The sequence below is a fragment of the Polypterus senegalus genome, chromosome 1 (assembly GCF_016835505.1).
Source record: "Polypterus senegalus isolate Bchr_013 chromosome 1, ASM1683550v1, whole genome shotgun sequence".
In the NCBI taxonomy this organism is placed as follows: domain Eukaryota; kingdom Metazoa; phylum Chordata; class Cladistia; order Polypteriformes; family Polypteridae; genus Polypterus; species Polypterus senegalus.
In genome coordinates this window covers 82,446,986-82,467,078 of record NC_053154.1, presented here as the reverse complement: position 1 = coordinate 82,467,078, position 20,093 = coordinate 82,446,986, and the positions used below count along the sequence as shown (strand labels likewise).

Sequence of the window (20,093 nt, the reverse complement as noted above, 5' to 3'; positions counted from 1 at the left end):
CTGTTGTAGCCCATCCGCCTCAAGGCTGTACGTGTTGTGGCTTCACAAATGCTTTGCTGCATACCTCGGTTGTAACGAGTGGTTATTTCAGTCAAAGTTGCTCTTCTATCAGCTTGAATCAGTCGGCCCATTCTCCTCTGACCTCTAGCATCAACATGGCATTTTCGCCCACAGGACTGCCGCATACTGGATGTTTTTCCATTTTCACACCATTCTTTGTAAACCCTAGAAATGGTTGTGCGTGAAAATCCCAGTAACTGAGCAGATTGTGAAATACTCAGACCGGCCCGTCTAGCACCAACAACCATGCCACGCTCAAAATTGCTTAAATCACCTTTCTTTCCCATTCTGACATTCAGTTTGGAGTTCAGGAGATTGTCTTGACCAGGACCACACCCCTAAATGCATTGAAACAACTGCCATGTGATTGGTTGATTAGATAATTGCATTAATGAGAAATTGAACAGGTGTTCCTAATAATCCTTTAGGTGAGTGTATATGACTGTCATTATGCTTTTAGATTTAAGTGCAACCTATGACACTATTGACTATAGCAGGTCTGCCCTGACCGTGACCCACAGTTTTCTGGGACCTTTCTTTTGACACCCAAGACATCATTTACTATTTAGACTTGTTGTATTCTTCTTGGTGTTATACTTGGAGGTCATTTTGTCTGCAATACTCTTAATATTCACTAAAGCCCTGTATTCATCATCTGCTCCTCCAAACGTATTTCTTATGAATGTCATAAATACAGAGCTATGAATAATAATAAGTGTGGATGTAAAAAAAATGCTAGAGTAAACACACTTATACAGAGGTGAAAGGAAAGGAAGTGCATGGTATGTACAAATAAAGTGTGGTGGTCTTCAATGAGTAAAACATTAGCAGGCACTTTGGCACATGACATGGTATCTCACATCTTTCAGGTGATTTATAAAAGAAAAACCCTAATGAACTAAAAGTTCTATAATCGTGAATTCTGTGTATTAGCTCCAATTAAGGCATCCCAACTTATGTGACAGATGTTTTAGAATTGAATCATTTCTCACTATAGAAAACTCTGCATTGTACATGTTTTTGTACAGAGCGCCTTACTAGTTGGACAGTGGTACAATTTATTAATCAATAATTGTCAAAGTACTACTAAAAATAGACAAAGTATATAATCAGCTGATTTTCTGTGATTGGGAAACTAATGTCTAAGTCAACATGCTGACTATCTAGACAGCTTGCTGTAGCACTTTGCACAAGATTGCTGTAGGTTGAAATATCTACGTTTTGTAAGATGAGGAAAAATAAAAGAATGCTCTCAAACTGAGGATGTGGGGTAAATTACTGACGCCACTTACAGCTTAGCTGATTAAATTTAAGTTCAATTTTGTGGTTAGAGGTTGGTCTCTTTTTTGGTTTGATGTGCACAAAGTATTGTCTACTGTGTGTTAACAACATATTAAATATGATTTGAGCGTCTGAGAAGGACTGTCTTCTAGTTCTTGGAGATGTTGCATTGACAAGCAGCATCAATGTGGATGAAAGAAGAATATAATAAATATGAAAAGTACATAAAAAAAATGAAATTGCACATTATAAGTCATAAAACCAGAGTAACCATCCCCAGTTAAAAGATAATCTTGAAAGTCACTAGTGTTTGATCTAGGCCGCACAACTGCCCCTTTTAAATTCCAGGATGTTTTACTAAACATGAAAATGTGCATCCAATTGGCCTCTTGGGAAGCTGAAGCAAAAATATAAAGAATTATTCACACAATGATATGTTGAATTGTATATTATTATTACTAAAGAAAGGAAAATTTCTGACTATGCCTACATGGCATAATTAATAGCCAAGTGCAAAAAGCCTTACATGATTACTTGGTTGTTCAGCTTGAAAAAATACTCCCCTCTGTGATAGAGCTGTGTGATGCACTGATGACCTGGCACAAAACATTAAATGTCAGTTGACTGACAGAGTCTTGTAAAGTGAAAAACCTTGAACTCTGGTTACATGAATCAACTGATGCAAGTAGGTCTGCTCAGCTACTTGTATGTGTGAAATACTGATTTGATAAATTTCAATTCACACAGAAATAGTGTATAAAGAGGGACTGCCTGTTGTGACCTTATTGTTACAAGCAGGTGCAGGAGAAAAAAAAGTTTAAGAATGGCTGATCTATCTAGTCAATTTACTAAAATTAGTTATACGGTATTGCCATCTACAGGAGGTTGTTCATGTTTCTCATCCTTTAAGTATTGTGAAATCATGTTACATATGTAAGGTTGTAAAGTGTAATATATTCTGTTCCTTTTATGTTTGGGCTCAACAGTTTTGTTTTCTTTTGCAATATCACCATTATGAACTTTTTTGTTTTTCATCCTATTATGTTATCCCCGAGTTTCAGTTTGTTTTACCAAACTGGGGTGGGGAGTAGGGAGCAAAGAGGGCCAGTGCTCAGGAGCACCTTATTGGGTTAATCCAACCCTAAGTGCAGAATGTTGATGTGGATAGAGAAAATGTAGATATCAGCAATAAAGCAGATCTACAGAAAGTAAGGACGTGAAATGTTTAGTGCAGGCACAGCAGTGATTCATTCAGTGTCAGATATTCACTCTTTAATTTATAAACGTACTGCATTTCTTACCAGTGCAGGAAGGAACTTCTCCTCCATGAGACAAATGAAAGCCAGTGTATCAGCACCCTCCTTAGCAGAGAGGTCATAGTCAGCATTGTATTTCTGAAAAAAAAAATATCTTTCTTAGAAACAAACAAAAATCTTTAGAGAGGAAAAAATCCTATTATAACAATAAATGTAGTACAGTTAGGTCAGCCAACATAAGCAATACGTTTTTTTGCAATGTTATAACAATTTAAGCAGAAGTCTAACAATAAACACTTTGACAGTGAACAAGCAGCTTGAAAAAAAGACAAAAATAAAATATTTAAAGTATAGAATCATTCATGTAAATGAATTTTTTGATTTTATTTTTATAAATTAAAAATGACTCTTAACATCAAATTTGGATTTCTTAATTAAAATAACCCTTAATTACTGAAAATCTGAAGTTTGTATTGTAATCTACATTATGCAAGTTATCACATTTTCCTAAAAATTACAATATCTCGGACTTAGACATTAAGAACAGACTAACTGTTGGGTTGCTGCATCTATTTAAAATTGAAACTTACTATCTGTTTCTTTAACATTTATTAAATTATTCATATTTTCTCTTATCCACTATGCATGTTGCTTTAATATGAAACAGATAAACACTCAACAGATTAAACAAGTTAAAATCATCTGTTTATGTCTTCTGAAAAGCTTATTTCCAAACCAAAAAATGGTAGCAGAAGCTCTCAAAACACACTGAAGTAACGGAACACATTTTCTACTAAGATATCATTCCTCTGCACTGGAATTATAACTAGCATCCATCTGCAATGAGTTTCTTGGAGTGTTTAAGTGAATAAAGTACAGTTAAAGTTCTGAATAAATTATAAAAACAGGAAATAAAAGCCAGGCTTAAAGATGAGATAAATGTCTTGGGGGAAATTATCCTGCACCACATCACAGAGCTCAAATATATCATCAGGTTATGGGAATAAAATATCTGCTCTGGAAAACATATGCACCAAACTACCCAAATAAACAAAAACACTTCTGGAAAAACTGGCAGAACACGAGTGCCTGTGGACCTGTACTTGAGTGTGCTTTGACAGTGCTCACTACTGCCTGGATAGGTATCAGGTTTACATAATCCTAAACTGAGCAATACATTTTAAAATGAAGATATTTTCACAGATGGAGCACAGACAGATTAAGTGAATTGTTCAGCATACTACCGTGAGTTAAAGTCAGGAGCTGAACCAACAACTTTGAGGCTGAAAATTCAGTGTCTTAGCCACTACATCACATGACCTAAATGATGTGTGAAACAGGGGGCATACCTTTGGTCAAAAATGATGCTCAACTTTATTTATTTTGCGTACTAATTATTTCTGTTATTTTTAACAATTTACAGTGTTGACACCTCCAATTGGTCCAAAAAGTATGATTTAACGATGACTGTTAATATACATTACTTTGTTTATTAGATGGTAGGCAAATGCGCTTGGTGGTGCCAGTTCTGCAACTTTGTGAGTGTGAATGTGATTTGAATATAACATACATTTTAGAGGTCTGTAATATTAAAAGATGAAAATATTAAACGAACTTCAGATGACAATGAAAAATGGGGTGTGCAAAGCATGTCCCTGAGTTTTTACAGAAGTATTTATGAATATTTGCCACATTCTGACATCTTGTCAGGAAGCTGTTCCTAATAAATGGTACAGTGTGGCTTACTTCAGCTTCCAACACATTTTATATTGGTGTATCTATTTACAATACCTTTTAATATAAATTGGCACTTAGTACTTTTTTTTATATATGGTGCTCTAAATACTGTGTAGGTGGTGTTACTCGTTTAATATTATTAATGCTATACTTTTGTTTTTCTTCTTTTACCATACCCACATAGTCCCATATTATCTCTATGGTCTTTCCAATTAACATTACTAGGATCCTGAAAAGACAGAAAGTAAGATTAAGTTGATGGTATTAAATGGGGTATTTTCATTATAAATTAAACAATGATGATCTCTAATCCCATTCCTGTTACAATTTTTGTTATTTTTTGTGTAGGTCTGGCACATCACTGTAAGTATTCCTTCCTATAGGGAAGTCTGTAGCATAAAAACCAAATAGGTGTGGATGTTTTTTTTTAATATAAAGCGGGGTTTCACTGTAACTTTGAGAATCACTCTACTTCTAAACAAATCAATTCTCTATGTTTTACCTATGTTGCTTGCAGATTCTGGCAGCCACTATGTAACTGCAGTTTCTGAGGGTTCCTTGTTACACCGCAAAGTTGTGGATTTTAAGTGGAGACCCTAAACTAGTTCAGCATGAATGAGTGTGGATATGTAAGAAGTGTGGTCTGCAATGTGATGGCGCTCTGTCTAGGGATGACTCCTATGTCCCCCCTGCCAGTATAGGCATTGGGTTTTCACCAGGTCAAGTTGGGGAGCATGCAGTGGTACATAGCACATTGCCAACCACACCACACAAAGAAAAACCTCTCGATCCCAGTTGGCAACACCCCGAGCAGACACTCTGTCCAGTCCCACCCTCTGAAAATGACCATCTATCTGCCACAACGTATGTGTTATGTGGGTGTACCCTTGGCTTAATCAAGCCACTCGGGTCCTTAGCAATGAGGATCCTGTCAGCTGGATCAACCTCATGAAATTGCAATACATGGCCGCAGTGCGTAACCAATGCTTTCTCACAATGTAGGTAATGTGTTTCATTCGCACCTCCATGGGCAACTCTTCATTCGACACAAAGTCAAACCAGCAGAATTCTAACCTGAACATCTAAGTAGTAAAGTTTTCCATGTAGAGGGGAACCTTCTACCTTGCAGGGTCTGCCACATACAATTTTCATTTGCATAAGTGGCAAAATACAAACGAAACGACGGAAAGCTTGCATTGATGCTATTACCCATTTTTGACCAAAGGTATGCCCCCTGTTTCATACATTAGAAAACCCTCATTCAAAGAGATGATCCATGCACTGAACCCAAGCATGAACTGCCTTGTTGAAAATATTTCAGTAAAACAGCAGTTCCTGAAATGAACTGTAAAGTTAAGGGAGAGGTTACTTATTTGAAGTATATTTTAATAAGTCAGTTACAATGTAAATCTCTAAAACTGAGTGTTTTATATTTAGATGTTTCATTAAATACCTTATACACACTGTAATCATGGCCAGTTATTATTTAAAGATGGATGACACTCTTGAGACCTGCTCTTTTGCGAAGCAGTTCATGCACAAAAAATAAAAGATGAAAAGTGCATTTTGTGCCTTGAATAATTGCAGCCTATGTCACGCGGTGTAAAAAGGATTAAAATGTATACAGCTTTCTCCCGTGTCTGTGGGCTTATGCTCTATGGCTAAGCAACCATTATACAGAATGCAAACTATTCTCAACAAACTCTTCATGTTGAAAGCACAGAAAAAACAAATCAAACTACCTTTTGAAAATATTTCTTTTCCTATTTTAAAAATCTCTTATTGTACATGCCCAGACCTTTTCTGGCTATAAAAGAGCTTGCAGAGATGCACTAACCACAGCCCAGAACACATACTATATAACAGAGAATGGCCATGATAACCTGAGGGTTTTCTTCTCTGTAGTTAATAAACTACTTCAATCACCCCCTCCTCTTAAGACTGTGAAAAATTCCTTAATTTTTTGTAAACCTAAATAATTCAACTAGTACAAATCCATCCTGCTTTACATTTCTCTCCTGTCTTCCCACTCCATCCAGCTCTGTTTCCAAATTTTCACCAGTTTCATCTACATTTATTAATGGTCTGGTCTGTAAGATAAGTCCTACTCCTTGTTTACTGGATCTACACTTCTAAAATTTTGCCTTTACACCATAATCCCAACTGTTACAACAATAGCACCAGCTCAGTGCCATCTACTTTAAAAATTGCTGCTGTATCCCCAACATTAAAAAAGTCTGGTTTTGATGCTGACAATCTAAACAATTTTTGGTCCATGTTTTACTTTCCTTTTATGTCTAAAGTTTTTGAGTGTATTGTAGTGTCCCAACTCATCAGGTACTTACCTTGTAAAAAGCTGACAGAACCCTTTAATTCTATTTTCATAGAATAGCACAGCAGTGAAAGTGTTCAGAATTTTTTATGGCAGCAGACTAAAAACAAATCAGCATATCAATTCTCTTATCCCTTAGTGCAGCACTTTATACTGTCAAGTCTAATACTGTCCAGAATGGAGAACATTCAGGGTATGTCTAAACCTGTCTGCTAGTGACTGTCTGATAGGCAAGAGCTTGTTTTTTTGACAATAGCTGGTCCAGCTCAGCACCAGTCACTAAAAAAGTTCTACAAGACCGTGTCCATGGCCTTCTGCTCTTCTGTATCTACATGCTTCCCTTGGCCATATTATTGCAGCTTTGGACCTGGTTATCATTTAAATGCAGAGAATACTCAGATCTATTGTGGTCTTAAAACTGAAAGTTCATTAGAACTTTCAATTCACAATTTGTATCAGTTAAATTCAAATCTGGATGGAATAGAACTCTTTAAAATTAAACGGTAACAAAACTGAACTCATGCTAATTGGCACTAAACCTCAGCTTAAGAACATGAGCTCCTTTTCAATCACCCTTAATGCAGACCTTCTTCTGCTGGGAATCTTGGTGTCATTTTTGATTCCTCCCTGTGTCTTACTGAAATTCTACTAATAACCTATAAAGCTTTATCAGAAAAACATCAGTAAGCCCCTCCATCTCTATGCTGTTGTCCACCCACTAAGGTCCACTGATCTGGCAATTTCGTTGTGCCCCAAACTAACCTGTGCTCTATGGGTAACAGAGTCTTCAACTTTATAACGCCCAGACTTTGGAATGACCTCCCTAAATTAATGAGATCAGAGGACTCAATTCATTCTTTCAAAAAAGACCTTAACCCCTTATGTACTATGGAGTTTTTGGCATTCTTGCACCTAAATTACATAATCAAAAATAAATCACCCTGATTATGCAATTAAAGAGCTGTAAATGGCTCCATGGACTACAGCACTCCAAATTAAAAAAAAGTATATCAATGAATAAAAACCTTTGTTTACACCAATTTAAATAAAAAACAAAAAGAAGTAGATTTTACAATACAAAGACATTTTATGATGTACAACCCTGGAATCCATTTTCTTTTGTGCCCCAATCTGTCAGCTATCAAGTTTAGATTTCAAATCCCACAACACTGAAAAGTTATACTATTTGGCAACAAGATGTTCCATTTTTAGGAAACACTGTTGGAAGCATGTAGTCTCTTGCACCTAAATAATTTCTCAAAACAAGTATTGCAGTTATTTATTTTTTAGATGAAAAATATATACTGTATTTACACACACACTATTTATATATATCACTCTGAACTATGTATGTATAATTATGTACTCATCCAAATCTTTACTTTTAAAATGAATTTTTCATGCCAGTTCTTAAAAACATTTTCTGTTAACCACTAGGCATACTGAAACCTTGCATTTTGCACGCTAGATGTTTAGTGTGCTTTCATTTATTTATTTAGTTTGTTATTGCCGAGTCTTTCTTGCATTTCACATCTGGAACAATCTAAGTACATAACATACATTTTTATACCAGCTTCTTCCAGTGCTGAGTTCTGGGTATGGGGTCAATGCCTTTGTTGACTGCCCTGGGTGCAAGGCAGGAAACAAATGAGGATAGGACTCCAGAGCTAGTCACACATACCAGAAACACACCTAAACCAGTGTTTCTCAGGAACTTTTCAGTTGCAAGTGGCCATCGTCAAGAGCACAAAACTTGTTGGCAGTAATGCCACCGATTCTAAATGTGCTTAAAGTCTGCAAAAAGGGCACACTTCAATTTTATTTCCTGTTTGTAACTGTGCTCATTTCTCCTGAGGGTGGGGTTTGGGGGTTTGAAGCAAGCATGATAGAAATGGAATAAAAAAAAAATCCCTTCGATGGATACCATGAAAAAGACACTAGCGGAAACAGTTTTTTTTTTCCCCCTCATGTGCTCACGACACAGTAATGTGAGTGGCTTTATACAGTGACATTCAATATAAGGGGGCAGCAGTGGGCAATTCCCCCATATGAAACTGTGAGTGATTCAGTGACATTAGATTGATAAGTGGTTACTCTTGAAAGTTTGTGCTGTGTGATTCAGCGACATTCTTGGAGAGGTATCCACCCATAAAACTGCAAGGAGCAGCACGAAGCGGTGCAATACAAATACATTCGATTGAAGAGTGGTTCCCAGTTATGTGAAACTTCACATGGGTACACAAAGAAGCTGAATTTAGAAGAGCACTGTGCAGACAACTGAAATAGGGTGATTATGCAGACAGACAGCAGAAGTGTAGGCCTTTCACTTAAAGAAATTGCAAAAAAAATTAAAGTGTCAGTGAGTACGGGTATCCTACACAATTCCAAGGCAACTGGAAGAAACTCTGCTAGGAAGAGATCTGGCAGACCCAAAGTCACAACCCAATCAGAAGTAAAATTTCTGAGGGTCACCAGCCTGTGTGATAGGCGCCTCACAGCACTACAGCTTCAAGCACAGCTTAACCGTAGTCAAAAAAAGCAAGTCTCAGTTTCTACTCTGAAGAGGAGACTTTGTGCTGCAGGTTTAACAGGGCAAGTGGCAGTAAGAAAGCCATTCCTTAAAGGACAAAACAGGGTCTTGAAATGCTGGCTCTGGACTACTTCAAACTGGAAAAAGTCTTGTTATTGCTTTAGCTTGAGTTGAGGGCTTATTGCAGCATACACAAACAATATGACATTGTCCTTCTGGCAGGACACCTTGTACATACGTGGAAACAACTCATTTATTCAGAAGGCATTTGACTTACTGATTTTCTGACCCTTCTTTCAGTTTATCCTCTGTCCAGATGCCCAGGGAGATTTTTGTTTGTATCACAAATGTTATTTATTCAGGGTTTTCTTGTTGTATTAGTATTATATTCTGGTTTATTTTCTTGAATTCTGTTTTAACATTTTGTATATCCTATATTTATCTTTATTTAGTGTTTTATGTAGATATTATTTGTAACCAATGATGTATAAACAAAGTTGTTTTTTTCTGTATTTCTGTGAAACGTTTTCCGCACGGGAAAGGTGCTACATACAGTTGTGCCCAAAAGTTTGCACAACCTGGCTGAATTTCTGAAATATTGGCCATTGTTTGTTTAGTGTTTATTTACAGGTCCTGTAGAAGAATATGAAAATCAACCTCAGAATTGAAAAATGAAGTGGTCTGAAGAGAGACAGTTAAGCAGAGACTGGGCCATTTAGATAAAACAGAGAACAAGCAAAGTCTGGAAGGTTTTTTATTCCTAATGAACTGTTTTTTGACTCTAGCTCCAGGTACAAGGCGTTGCAATCACGACATAAAACAGAATTCCATGGATCCACTGTAGTTTTTATATATACAGAATGATTTAGTAAGTGTATATAAACTTCTTTTAAATTAATCACATGTATTTATTGTTGGAGCAGTTGTCAAGGACTTGATGCATTCTTGTGGTCAATTTAAAAACCATTATTTTTGGCCAAACATCCATTTATCTTTTGTGATGACACATGAGAGTCAGTTCAGCAGTTCACAATGGTATTAGTCCTGCAGCAACAAAATAATTCACAAGATACTTTTGAGGTGAAGCACTGGCATGGGGAGGGAACTACTTGTTAGGACAGTGCACTACTGCTTTTGACTTGAAACCAACAGAAAAGTAGGGTACTAATAAGGAAAGTGTATATTTTGCAAATTGATTGCAATCTTTAAACTAGACATATTTAGGCAAATGTTTAAACATAAATGATTTAAATCTTCAAACAGCTATGCCGCCCAGGTTTATATAAAAAATCACTAAAACACTTCATTAGAAGCATTATAAGAACACTTTGTTGATTATTTATAAAAGTGGAACGTACTGAAATACAAAATATGGTTTAGCTTAAAAATGTAATTACACTCACTTATCAGGCTTCAAAGAAGCACATTTTTACATTGAGAAACCTAATACCTCTTTAAATGAAAATTTCAAATATTGTCTCTGTGAATTTATATATGGGGGATTGCTGTTTTTACTTTAGAAATCTTCCTGAGACCACAGCAAATTTAAACCAAGAACCTGTCATTCTTCTTTTCTATAAAGCCTGAATTGACAATAAACCAAAAACTACTGCATTACACAAGTGAAGTATAGTGTTACAACTAGACCAAAATGATTGGAAGATGTGTCCCTCAGAAACCAAAAACTATGGAAAGATAATAATTACCTTTATCTAGTGGTTTTATGGTAAGCAAATCAAAATATACAGCAAACTTAAGTTCACTGATGAAAATTAAAAACTGCAGTTTTTTTTCTTCTTCGGTTTCTTGTTCCTCCACCCAGTTTCCATTCATGTTTTCTTGTCTCCAGTAACATTTTTTCCACAATAAAATACTTGTAAAAGAGGGTAGTACTTCTATTTTTTAAATTACCCTATATTTAAAGATAAGGCATATAATTAGTCTTGTGTTGTCTAGTACATCCCAATCTTGCATAGGAAAAGTGACATAACCACAGGTCATAATATTTTCAGGAGCCTACTGATTAACTCATTAATTGTGTTAACTAAATGGATAAGTTCAGTATTTTTCAAGTTAAAGTTATTTCTTCACAATCGTGATTTATTTTAATTTCCCACATAAAACTGTCTTCTAACGTGAAGTGTAGTTTAGGGTTCTATGGAACCCCATGTCCACATTTGATAGAAAAGCCTCAAAACTTACCAAATACATTCTTTTTCAAGCAAAAAATGTTATTGAGTATCGATCCACAGCTTGATCTTACACACATATTTCAAAAAGTCATATCAATGCCATTTTTAGAAGGAAAAAAAGCAAAAAGCAAGCTATTGTTATGGGATTCAGCTATTTTAAAAAGAGATCGGCTGTTAGCCTCATGTCTTTGCTAACTTTCCTGTTTGTCTTACTCCACTCTCCTCCTGCTCTCTCTGCTCTTTAGACAGCTAGACAATAATGGCTGAATTCACACTTATGATGGGATAATATTCTTTCATTATAGGAAAGATACTGTCTGCTCCCATTTGATTGATAAAATGTGTGTGCTTTAGTGAGAGAGAACGCTGAGGTCGTGTGCAGGCAATGAAGTATCAAGAACGGATCAAATATTATATGCATACATCTGGTGTTTGAATAGGAGAAAGCTGGTATGGCATATCAGTGCATACTGCCCCATTTCAAGCCCTACACATATCCATCGACTCACATTGCTAACCTGCTTTTTCAGGACAGGGGCGTGGTCCAGATGGAGCCTATCCCAGAAAGCATCAGGTGCAAGGCAGGAACAATTTCCAGGAAGGGCACTAGGCCATTACAAAGCAACGCACATATGTGCATGCACAATATAGGCCCAGTTTTGTAAGATCAATTCACTTAAATTTAATTAGCTGGAGTTTAGCAATGTTATGTATACCAAGTACAATGAAACCACTTTGTGCTCGTCTCACTTCGCTTTCCATCAGCATGTATCTTGCTTCATGACCAATGTAAAATAACTACACAGATTGTAAAAGGTGGTGGGGGTTGGCATTTTTTCATTATTTCACTAGAGTGAAAATCGCTCGCTTCACTCGCCAACCCTTTTCACCCCCTGCCAGCGGTCGCCTCTCCAAAACCCCTCTTAAACGATTATACGATGGGAAACAATTACATTTAAAAAAAAAAACAAAAAACACTGATACAATGGGAAACAATTTTTTTTTTTAAATCCACTTTGTTCGAGCAGCTTTTGGCGTGCTGCAATTCACATTATCCACCCCCGCCAGCAGTAGGCGCCAGTGTGAAGATGGGGGGCTGAGCGCACTCCAAGGAGACACAGCCTCTCCTCTGAAACCCCTCTTAAACGGTGATACATTAGCAAACAAGAAACAGGTGTTTTTTTCACCTCCGCTTTGCTCGAGAAGCTGTTGGCTTGCTGCCGCTGCCATGCCACGTGATCTGCATTTCATGTGGAGCTGCGAACGTTTAAATAGCCTGTACAGCACCTGAATATTCAATCTTTTCGCTGTTCTGTTATTTCCCAGAGTAATATGTTCAGTTTGTTGACGCTGCCGCTCCTCCGAAACCCCTCTTAAACGGTGATATATTGGGAAACAAGTAACAGGTGTTTTATTCACCTCTTTGCTCGAGAAGCTGTTGGCTTGCTCCTGCTGCTTGCCGCGTGATCTGCATTTCATGTGGAGCTTCGGATGTTTAAAAGCCTATACAGCAACTGAATATTCAATCTCTTTTCGCAGTTCCATTATTTCTCCAAGTAATATTTTCAGATAGTTTGCGCTAATGTGATCTTTACTCTAATTTTTGGAGACTTTCACATTTTTCTAATTCCATTATCTCTAACCTACTCAAGCATGTGTATCACAGGACTTGCATCTGAAGGTAGTAATAATGACATGACTTGTCCGTCTCGTGGGAAGTGAAAGTGTCTCTGACTCTCAGTCTCTCTTCAAAAGATCACGTCTCATCCCTGGGAAAAAGTCTCATCACAAGTTTTTTTTTTGATAATAGAGAGATGGCTTTTGTAAGCACACAAACAAACAAGTAAAATATCCTTACCTCAAGAAAACAGGACCAAGAACCTGTGACATAATGATTGTTTCTAGTTTTCTTCCATTATCACAGGGATACCTCATAAACATGGAAGGAATTTCTTAAATCGAAACCTTGCCACTTCAAAGATGGATGTATTTGGTTAATTTTTTTTTCTTTAATCAGGTATGGACACAGAGCTGCACTGTAATCTGCTAGAACAGACTAAGTATTTTTAAAATTATTCAGAAATTTTTTACTTTAGAACACAATGTTATGGGGCAAATTACTATATATTATGATTGTAAAGAAATAACTTTGACTTGAAAGAAACCCCAGGTGATGCATATTGCAAATCTGTATAAATTGTCTGACTCCTCAAACCCAACAATCAGCAGCCATAGGCTTCTCTAAGCAGCTGCATAGCACTCTGAAAGATAAAATAATTGATGCTCACAAAGCAGGAGAAAGGTAAAAAAAAATATATTAAAGTGCTTTTTCAGGTAGCGGTTTCATCAATTTGTAATATTATTAAGAAATGGCAGTTAACGGGACTTGTGGATGTCAAGTTCATGGAAGACCAAGAAGCCTTCCTGAAAGAACTGCTTCTTGAATTGCTAGAAAGGCAAATAAGAACTCCTGTTTGACTAATAAAAACCTTCAGGAAGATTTAGCAGACTCTGGAGTGGCGATGCACCTGAAGAAATATGACTTCCATTGTAGAGTCAGCAGAAGAAAACCTTTCCTGTATCTAAACAAGCCCGAATGGATTTTGGAAACAAGTCCAGTGGTCTGAAGCAGTCAAAATAGAACTTTTTGGCCACCATGTGCAAAGGTTTTTTTGTTTTTTAAAAGAAAAAAAAGGAGCTGAATTCCAGGAAAAGAACACCTCTCCAACTATTATGCATGGAATACCTCAACAGGCGCAACCTAACATTTTGGCCGTGGTCCTCACAGTGTGCATATGTATGTATATATCTACAGTATGTTAATTATTTGTTTATTTTTATAAGTTGTGTTCTGTTTCTAGGGTCTGTCTTTCTTTCTGGGGCGCCTTTCTGGGTTTTGTTTCTCTTTATGTATTAATCTGATTGGCAAAGTATTTTAGAAGTTGTACTCAATTAATAAAAAACAGACCACAATCACTGTGTGTATGGATTCCAGAACTAGATATTCTTAAAACAAGAAAGCAAGTAAAAACCAAATTGTTAAACTATCAATTGGTGATAAAACCAAGTCTAAGCATGTTAAACTCTTTGCAGAAGTCCCACAGTGTGAGATTACTGTTACATCATTGGAGTGCTGTAACATTAGCTAATAATCCAGACTGTTATAAAGAATATGCATTCAAATTAACTTACTAAATTTGGTGATACATGTTGGAGATGACACATGGGCTGGATGGATATCCTGGCCAGAAGAAGGGATGGTTCTGTACCCGGACAGGAGGTTCAAAACAGGCAGATAGGCATCCTGGCCTGTGAGGAGAAGGGGATCAGACCAAAAGGGATGAACGGACATCCCACTGAAAAGGGAAGATGTCACTGGGGGCTTTTTATTCTCCCAGCACGCTAGATGGCAGCAGCCCCGGATATCAGTACCCAGTAGGAAGCCAGCAGGGCAGGCCAGGAGATGTAGTCCGGCAGAGTAGCCCTGCTGGGGTTACTGGGTGCCGCAAGACAGTGCTGCGGAAAGACAAGCTCCCTGCTATAATGGACTTTCACATGACCAGGAAGTGCTTCCATCGGGCAGTGGTCCTGGCACCGGAGGCACTCCCGGATCCTTAATAAAAGAGGCTGCGCTCCCTTACCCAGGCAAGTCGAAGCTGCGAGGACGTAGAGCAACACTCATCTGCAGAAAGGCAGTGAGGTGGTGAATGGAATTTTGGAGAAGAATTGGAATGTGGAGAGAAAACCTGTGCTTTTTGTAAACTTGGAGAGGTATTGTGTATTTTGATTAATAAACCATCCATTATTTGAACCCAGGACTCTGTGTGTGTTCATATTGGAGGTTTGGGGCTCACTGAGGACCTGATTTACTTCACAATGCACATTCCCAAATGAGGCAATGTATATTATACTAGCAGCATGCCATTAATAAGATGTTTTTACTTGAACTTTAATAAGGTGTTTTTACTTGAACTGTTTTTACCATCACTAAATCATCAGGACATGTGTGTATGGTTGTTTGTTTTAGTAATTGTGGCATCACGATACCCCAGATGTGCTATGCAAGCTGCAATATTTTAAAGATCTGTTTTAGCACTTCCCTTCCAAGATCAGCCATTTCATAATTTTGAATGGTTAGCTTATTTTCTTTTTTAGTAAAATGTACAGCTAGATCCTTTCACAATAGACTTTTTTTTCAGTCCCTCAGGTGTACTTGTAAAAGCTTTTCTATAAGCTTTTCAGGTGCCCTGAAATTATCATTTTGCATCTGATTCTGTCTCATTCATTCATACACCAGGGATCCCTGACTGCTGCCTAATACTAAGACCTTCTAATTGACAAATAATCCCCAAAACAATGAGGTGTAATTACAGATATGCAGGCCACTGGTATTAAAATATTGCTGCATCTGTAAAGGAGAAAAAAAAAGTTGACATTGTGTAGATCCTGACTGGATACTGTGATAATCTCGTAAGTCAAGCAGGAGTGGCTTTTCTGGGTGAGTCCACAGGTTTTTTTTTGAATGCCATTATATTAATTGTACAATTAATATAATTATTAATATAATTAATTGTATCAATGGACCTTGGACACTTGCCTCTTCTTTTTGTGGTGGTTGATCCATGCCAAAATTAAGGGTTGCAATGTAGATCACCTACCCCAAAATATATGTACTTTGCTTGTTGTTCTCACCTTGCTGTGGTCTTAACTTACAGTGAGGCATAAAAGCAACCATGAAAAGGAACGTAAAACCTTAAAAGCCACATGAGCTGGCACCACACTGTATTATTATTATTTTTTACTTTGTGTCACTCTTGGTGCCTGTACAATTTAAGAAGTACGAAAACAAAATGATGTAACAACGGTCAATGAGAAACAAAATCACCAACCCATTGGCAACTGGATTCATCATCGCACCAAAAATCTAAAACTGAAATCACAGGCTTATCGAACTTGGATGAATCTCATCATGGCAACTCATAATGTGACACAAAACATCTGGGAATTCTCCTGATGAGAAGGCAGATTGTGTCTCAGGGAAACTTCTACCAGACCTGGATCAGGGAATCAGTGAGATCCTGGACAGTCAGTAGCATCAGATGCATCAATACATAATGTCTCAGAGGTTCTCAATTGAATTCAGGTCTGGGGAACATACTGGCCCATCAATGGCATCAAACCTTCATCATCCAGGAACCGCCTACACACTCTGGTCACATGAGGCTGTGCATTGTCCTGCACCAGGAGCAACCCTGGGTCCACTGCACCAGCATAAGGTCTAACAACAACTCTGAGGATTTCGTCCTGGTGCCTAACAGCAGTCAGGGTACTGCTGTCTAGTATGTGGAGGTCTGTGCCACCCTCCAAGGATATGCCTCCTCAGACCATCATTGGCCCACTCCCAAACAGGTCATGCTGGATAACGTCGCAGGCTGCTTAACCTAGAAAATGACAATTTAACCAGCGATGACTAGTGTTTTGTTTGTTTTTTTTTTTACATTATCATCACGTCTGTCAGTCTGTCTATCCACAAGAAATAATGCAGATACCACTGGACTGATTTTGTTGAAGATAGACTTATACTTCAAATACATTTGCCAGAAAATGTCAAATTTTTGTTGAGTTATAAAACATTTTTAAAACATCAAACACTATCATTTTAAAACCACAGGCACATTGGATATTCACTTATATGTATTCATGTATTCTTGTTTGTCTTTTTGATAAAGTAAATATACAAAGACTAAAAATGCTTCAAGTCTGAAAAAAAACAGTTAACTGTTACATAACAGAATAAACCCAAAGTGTTGCGACATGTGTAAATTTTTCAACTTGTTGTCTTTGCTCTTGGCAAGCTTGTAAAACATTAACTGCTTATGACTCATGCAAAAAGTACAGATTTCAGGTGAATGTACCATGTGCCATTGCAAAAACACACACACTCTCCAAAAACAAGAAAGCATTTTATATTCCCCCATGCACAAAGTTGTGTAATGAAAGGAAAAGATGAAAACTAAACCAATAAGATGTGCTTAATCTATATTTTTATGAACACCTGCAAAGTTTAGTGTGCAGTTACTCTTGATCTTTGAATTTGAGGTAATAAAACTGACACATGGAGCAACAGCCTGCATTACAGATTAATTCAAATCAAAAGAAAATCTAATGGGAACCTGTTTCCTGAAGTGAATAATCATTTTATGAGGTTGTGATATATAGCCGTCATCTTTTGTCTTCAAGGCTGGTAAACCTCCTGTCCAAACAAAAAAACATTTTTTTAATACATTGCATATACTATCCATCCATCCATTCATTATCCAACCCGCTATATCCTAACTACAGGGTCACGGTGGTCTGCTGGAGCCAATCCCAGCCAACACAGGGCACAAGGCAGGCAACAAACCCCGGGCAGGGCGCCAGCCCACCGCAGGGTGCGTACACACACACCAAGCACACACAAGGGACAATGTAAGATCGCCAATACACCTTTGGACTGTGGGAGAAAACCGGAGTACCCGGAGAAAACCCACGTATACACAGGAAGAACATGCAAACTCCATGCAGGGAGGACCCGGGAAGTGAATGCAGGTCTCCTAACTGCGAGGCAGCAGCGCTACCCACTGTGCCATCTTACCCACCTTGCATATACTATGTAAAATGAAGAAGAAAAAAAAAAGAAAAATACTCCGACAGAAAGTTAACTGGACTATGCTAACTTCATCCCTGAAACAATTGAACATAAAAATGTATTTTCTTTACTTATTACACATGAAACAGATATAACAACTTATTCTCACCTGTGGGACTCTTCCAAGGGTTAGTGATCTTGTGTACTTTAAGAGGAGCTCCTGAGAATCTAGCATACGCCTGTCATAGAAAACAACAAAAGTCAAATAGCTTTGGAGAAATGGTATATGACACAAAAAAGATACACAAAGAAAAAGTTCAATCTCAAACTCGGGTCTTCAAAAATTCTGAGCATACAGACGTCCAAAGAATCAAAATTAAAAAAAAAAATAAAAAGTGTAATGAGATGTTTCCCTGCTATTGAAAAGACTTCACTTTATCTAATGAAGAGATTCCTTAATAAGTTTAGATTGCTTAAAATGATGACCACAGTAGATATGCAGCAAATAATATTTATAAGGCTACATATACTAAAATGAATACAGCTATTGATCCCAGTACAATGAAGTCAGGCTTAAAGTGTCTTAAAACTGGCTTCATAGCTGTCATGTGTGGCTTAAACAAGAACCTCAATGTCCAATATTTCCCAGTATGATGAACTGTTCCAATGGACATCTGACTGGTTAAATATAGATAATCATTATGTATGTATGTTGTAAACTCAAAAAGCTCAATTTATTAATAAATATTTAATATATTGAGGAACATGGTGTTTTGATTATTCAAATTCCATTCCAGGTTTACTAATACAACATTGGGAAGAAATCGTTCTGCAATATTTGCCTTGAATTTCCATAGCAATAAACTCAGAAATTTAAATATTTACCCACAGATATTTCCAAAATAGGGATAGCCTATTAATCTAAATACTGTAACTAGTACACCCATTCAAGCTTTATTTTCAAGAATTCAGTGGAAATTACTAACTCTGGCATTCGTCTAGTATTATGTGGCAACACAATATATTCAGTATGTTTATCAATTGTTCCTATGCCACACATTTTTTTTCATTGTAACTTCTTGAAGTAGAAGTAAACTCTGCCTTTTTGTGTCCTGGTTTTATTTTCCTGCGTTCTTTCTACTTTCTTTTTAAATGCTTGCACATGTCATGATTTAGACTTTTTTATGGATCCACAATTCTTCAGCCAACATAATACCTTTTAATAACAACATGTGCCAAAGTGAATTATTGATCTAGTATCATATGCAGAAAACAACATCGCAAAAGCACTAACACACATAGAAGGCAGTAAGATGTGGTGATCATGTATCTGAACTCTAAATAAATAAAGTTCAAAGGGTCAGATAACCACCAAGAAACACAGCACAAAAAAAACTAACATTTGTGGATTACAATAAGGATTTAGTATGATTTTACATCGAAGCAGACATGGTATTTTTTGGGGGGAAAAAAAACTTGACCCAGCAGTTCTAAAAGTTTAAGTTAATTTTGTGACAAAAAGGGAAAAAAAGCAGGGCTGGCTGCTCCTACATAAATGCTTCATTTAGGATTTACTGTGGGGGATTGCAGAATGAATGAGTCACTGGCTGGCTTTACATAATCAGAGACAAGGCCATGGCTGGAATGTCCAACTGGTTTGAATTCTGGCCTCTTTACGTATCTTTTTTTTCTAATATAACCTAGAAGTGTCAACTGTCATTAATCCAACTTTACATCCTACATAAAAGAAAGCAATAAAACAAAATTGTTGCTTTGTCCACAAGTGTGATATTTTACAAAAGATGCTGCTGCAGTAGTGCCAGCTGGCATAAAGCACTCCCTGTGGGTATGACAGCCCCAGTGGTCTTGCTAAAACAAACCAAAAGGGAGTCAATCTATGCCAGCAGGAATGTTCCACTGACAGAATGCATGCAAGTCCAGTCTCGATTTACAGCCAAAGGTTTTTAAAAGAAACATAAGAGCTCTTATACTCCATGTAGGACCATTAGTAAAATCAACATATTAACTGAAAGCAAGATACTGTGGTGACTAAACATTACATTTTTTACTGTGCAGA

At 37.1% G+C, this 20,093-nt stretch overlaps 1 protein-coding gene across 1 annotated transcript in view; it reads right to left on the bottom strand.

The window, feature by feature from the left end:
- LOC120528203 (metaxin-1-like) overlaps positions 1–20,093 on the bottom strand; it is a 69,196-nt gene that overhangs the window by 21,194 nt on the left and 27,909 nt on the right. Inside the window, exons 2-4 of the mRNA XM_039752293.1 lie at positions 18,186–18,255; positions 17,562–17,641; positions 2,643–2,735 (exon numbers count right to left, since the gene is read on the bottom strand). Coding sequence (XP_039608227.1) covers positions 2,643–2,735; positions 17,562–17,641; positions 18,186–18,255 — 243 coding nt within the window. The remainder of the gene's footprint in view (positions 1–2,642; positions 2,736–17,561; positions 17,642–18,185; positions 18,256–20,093) is intronic.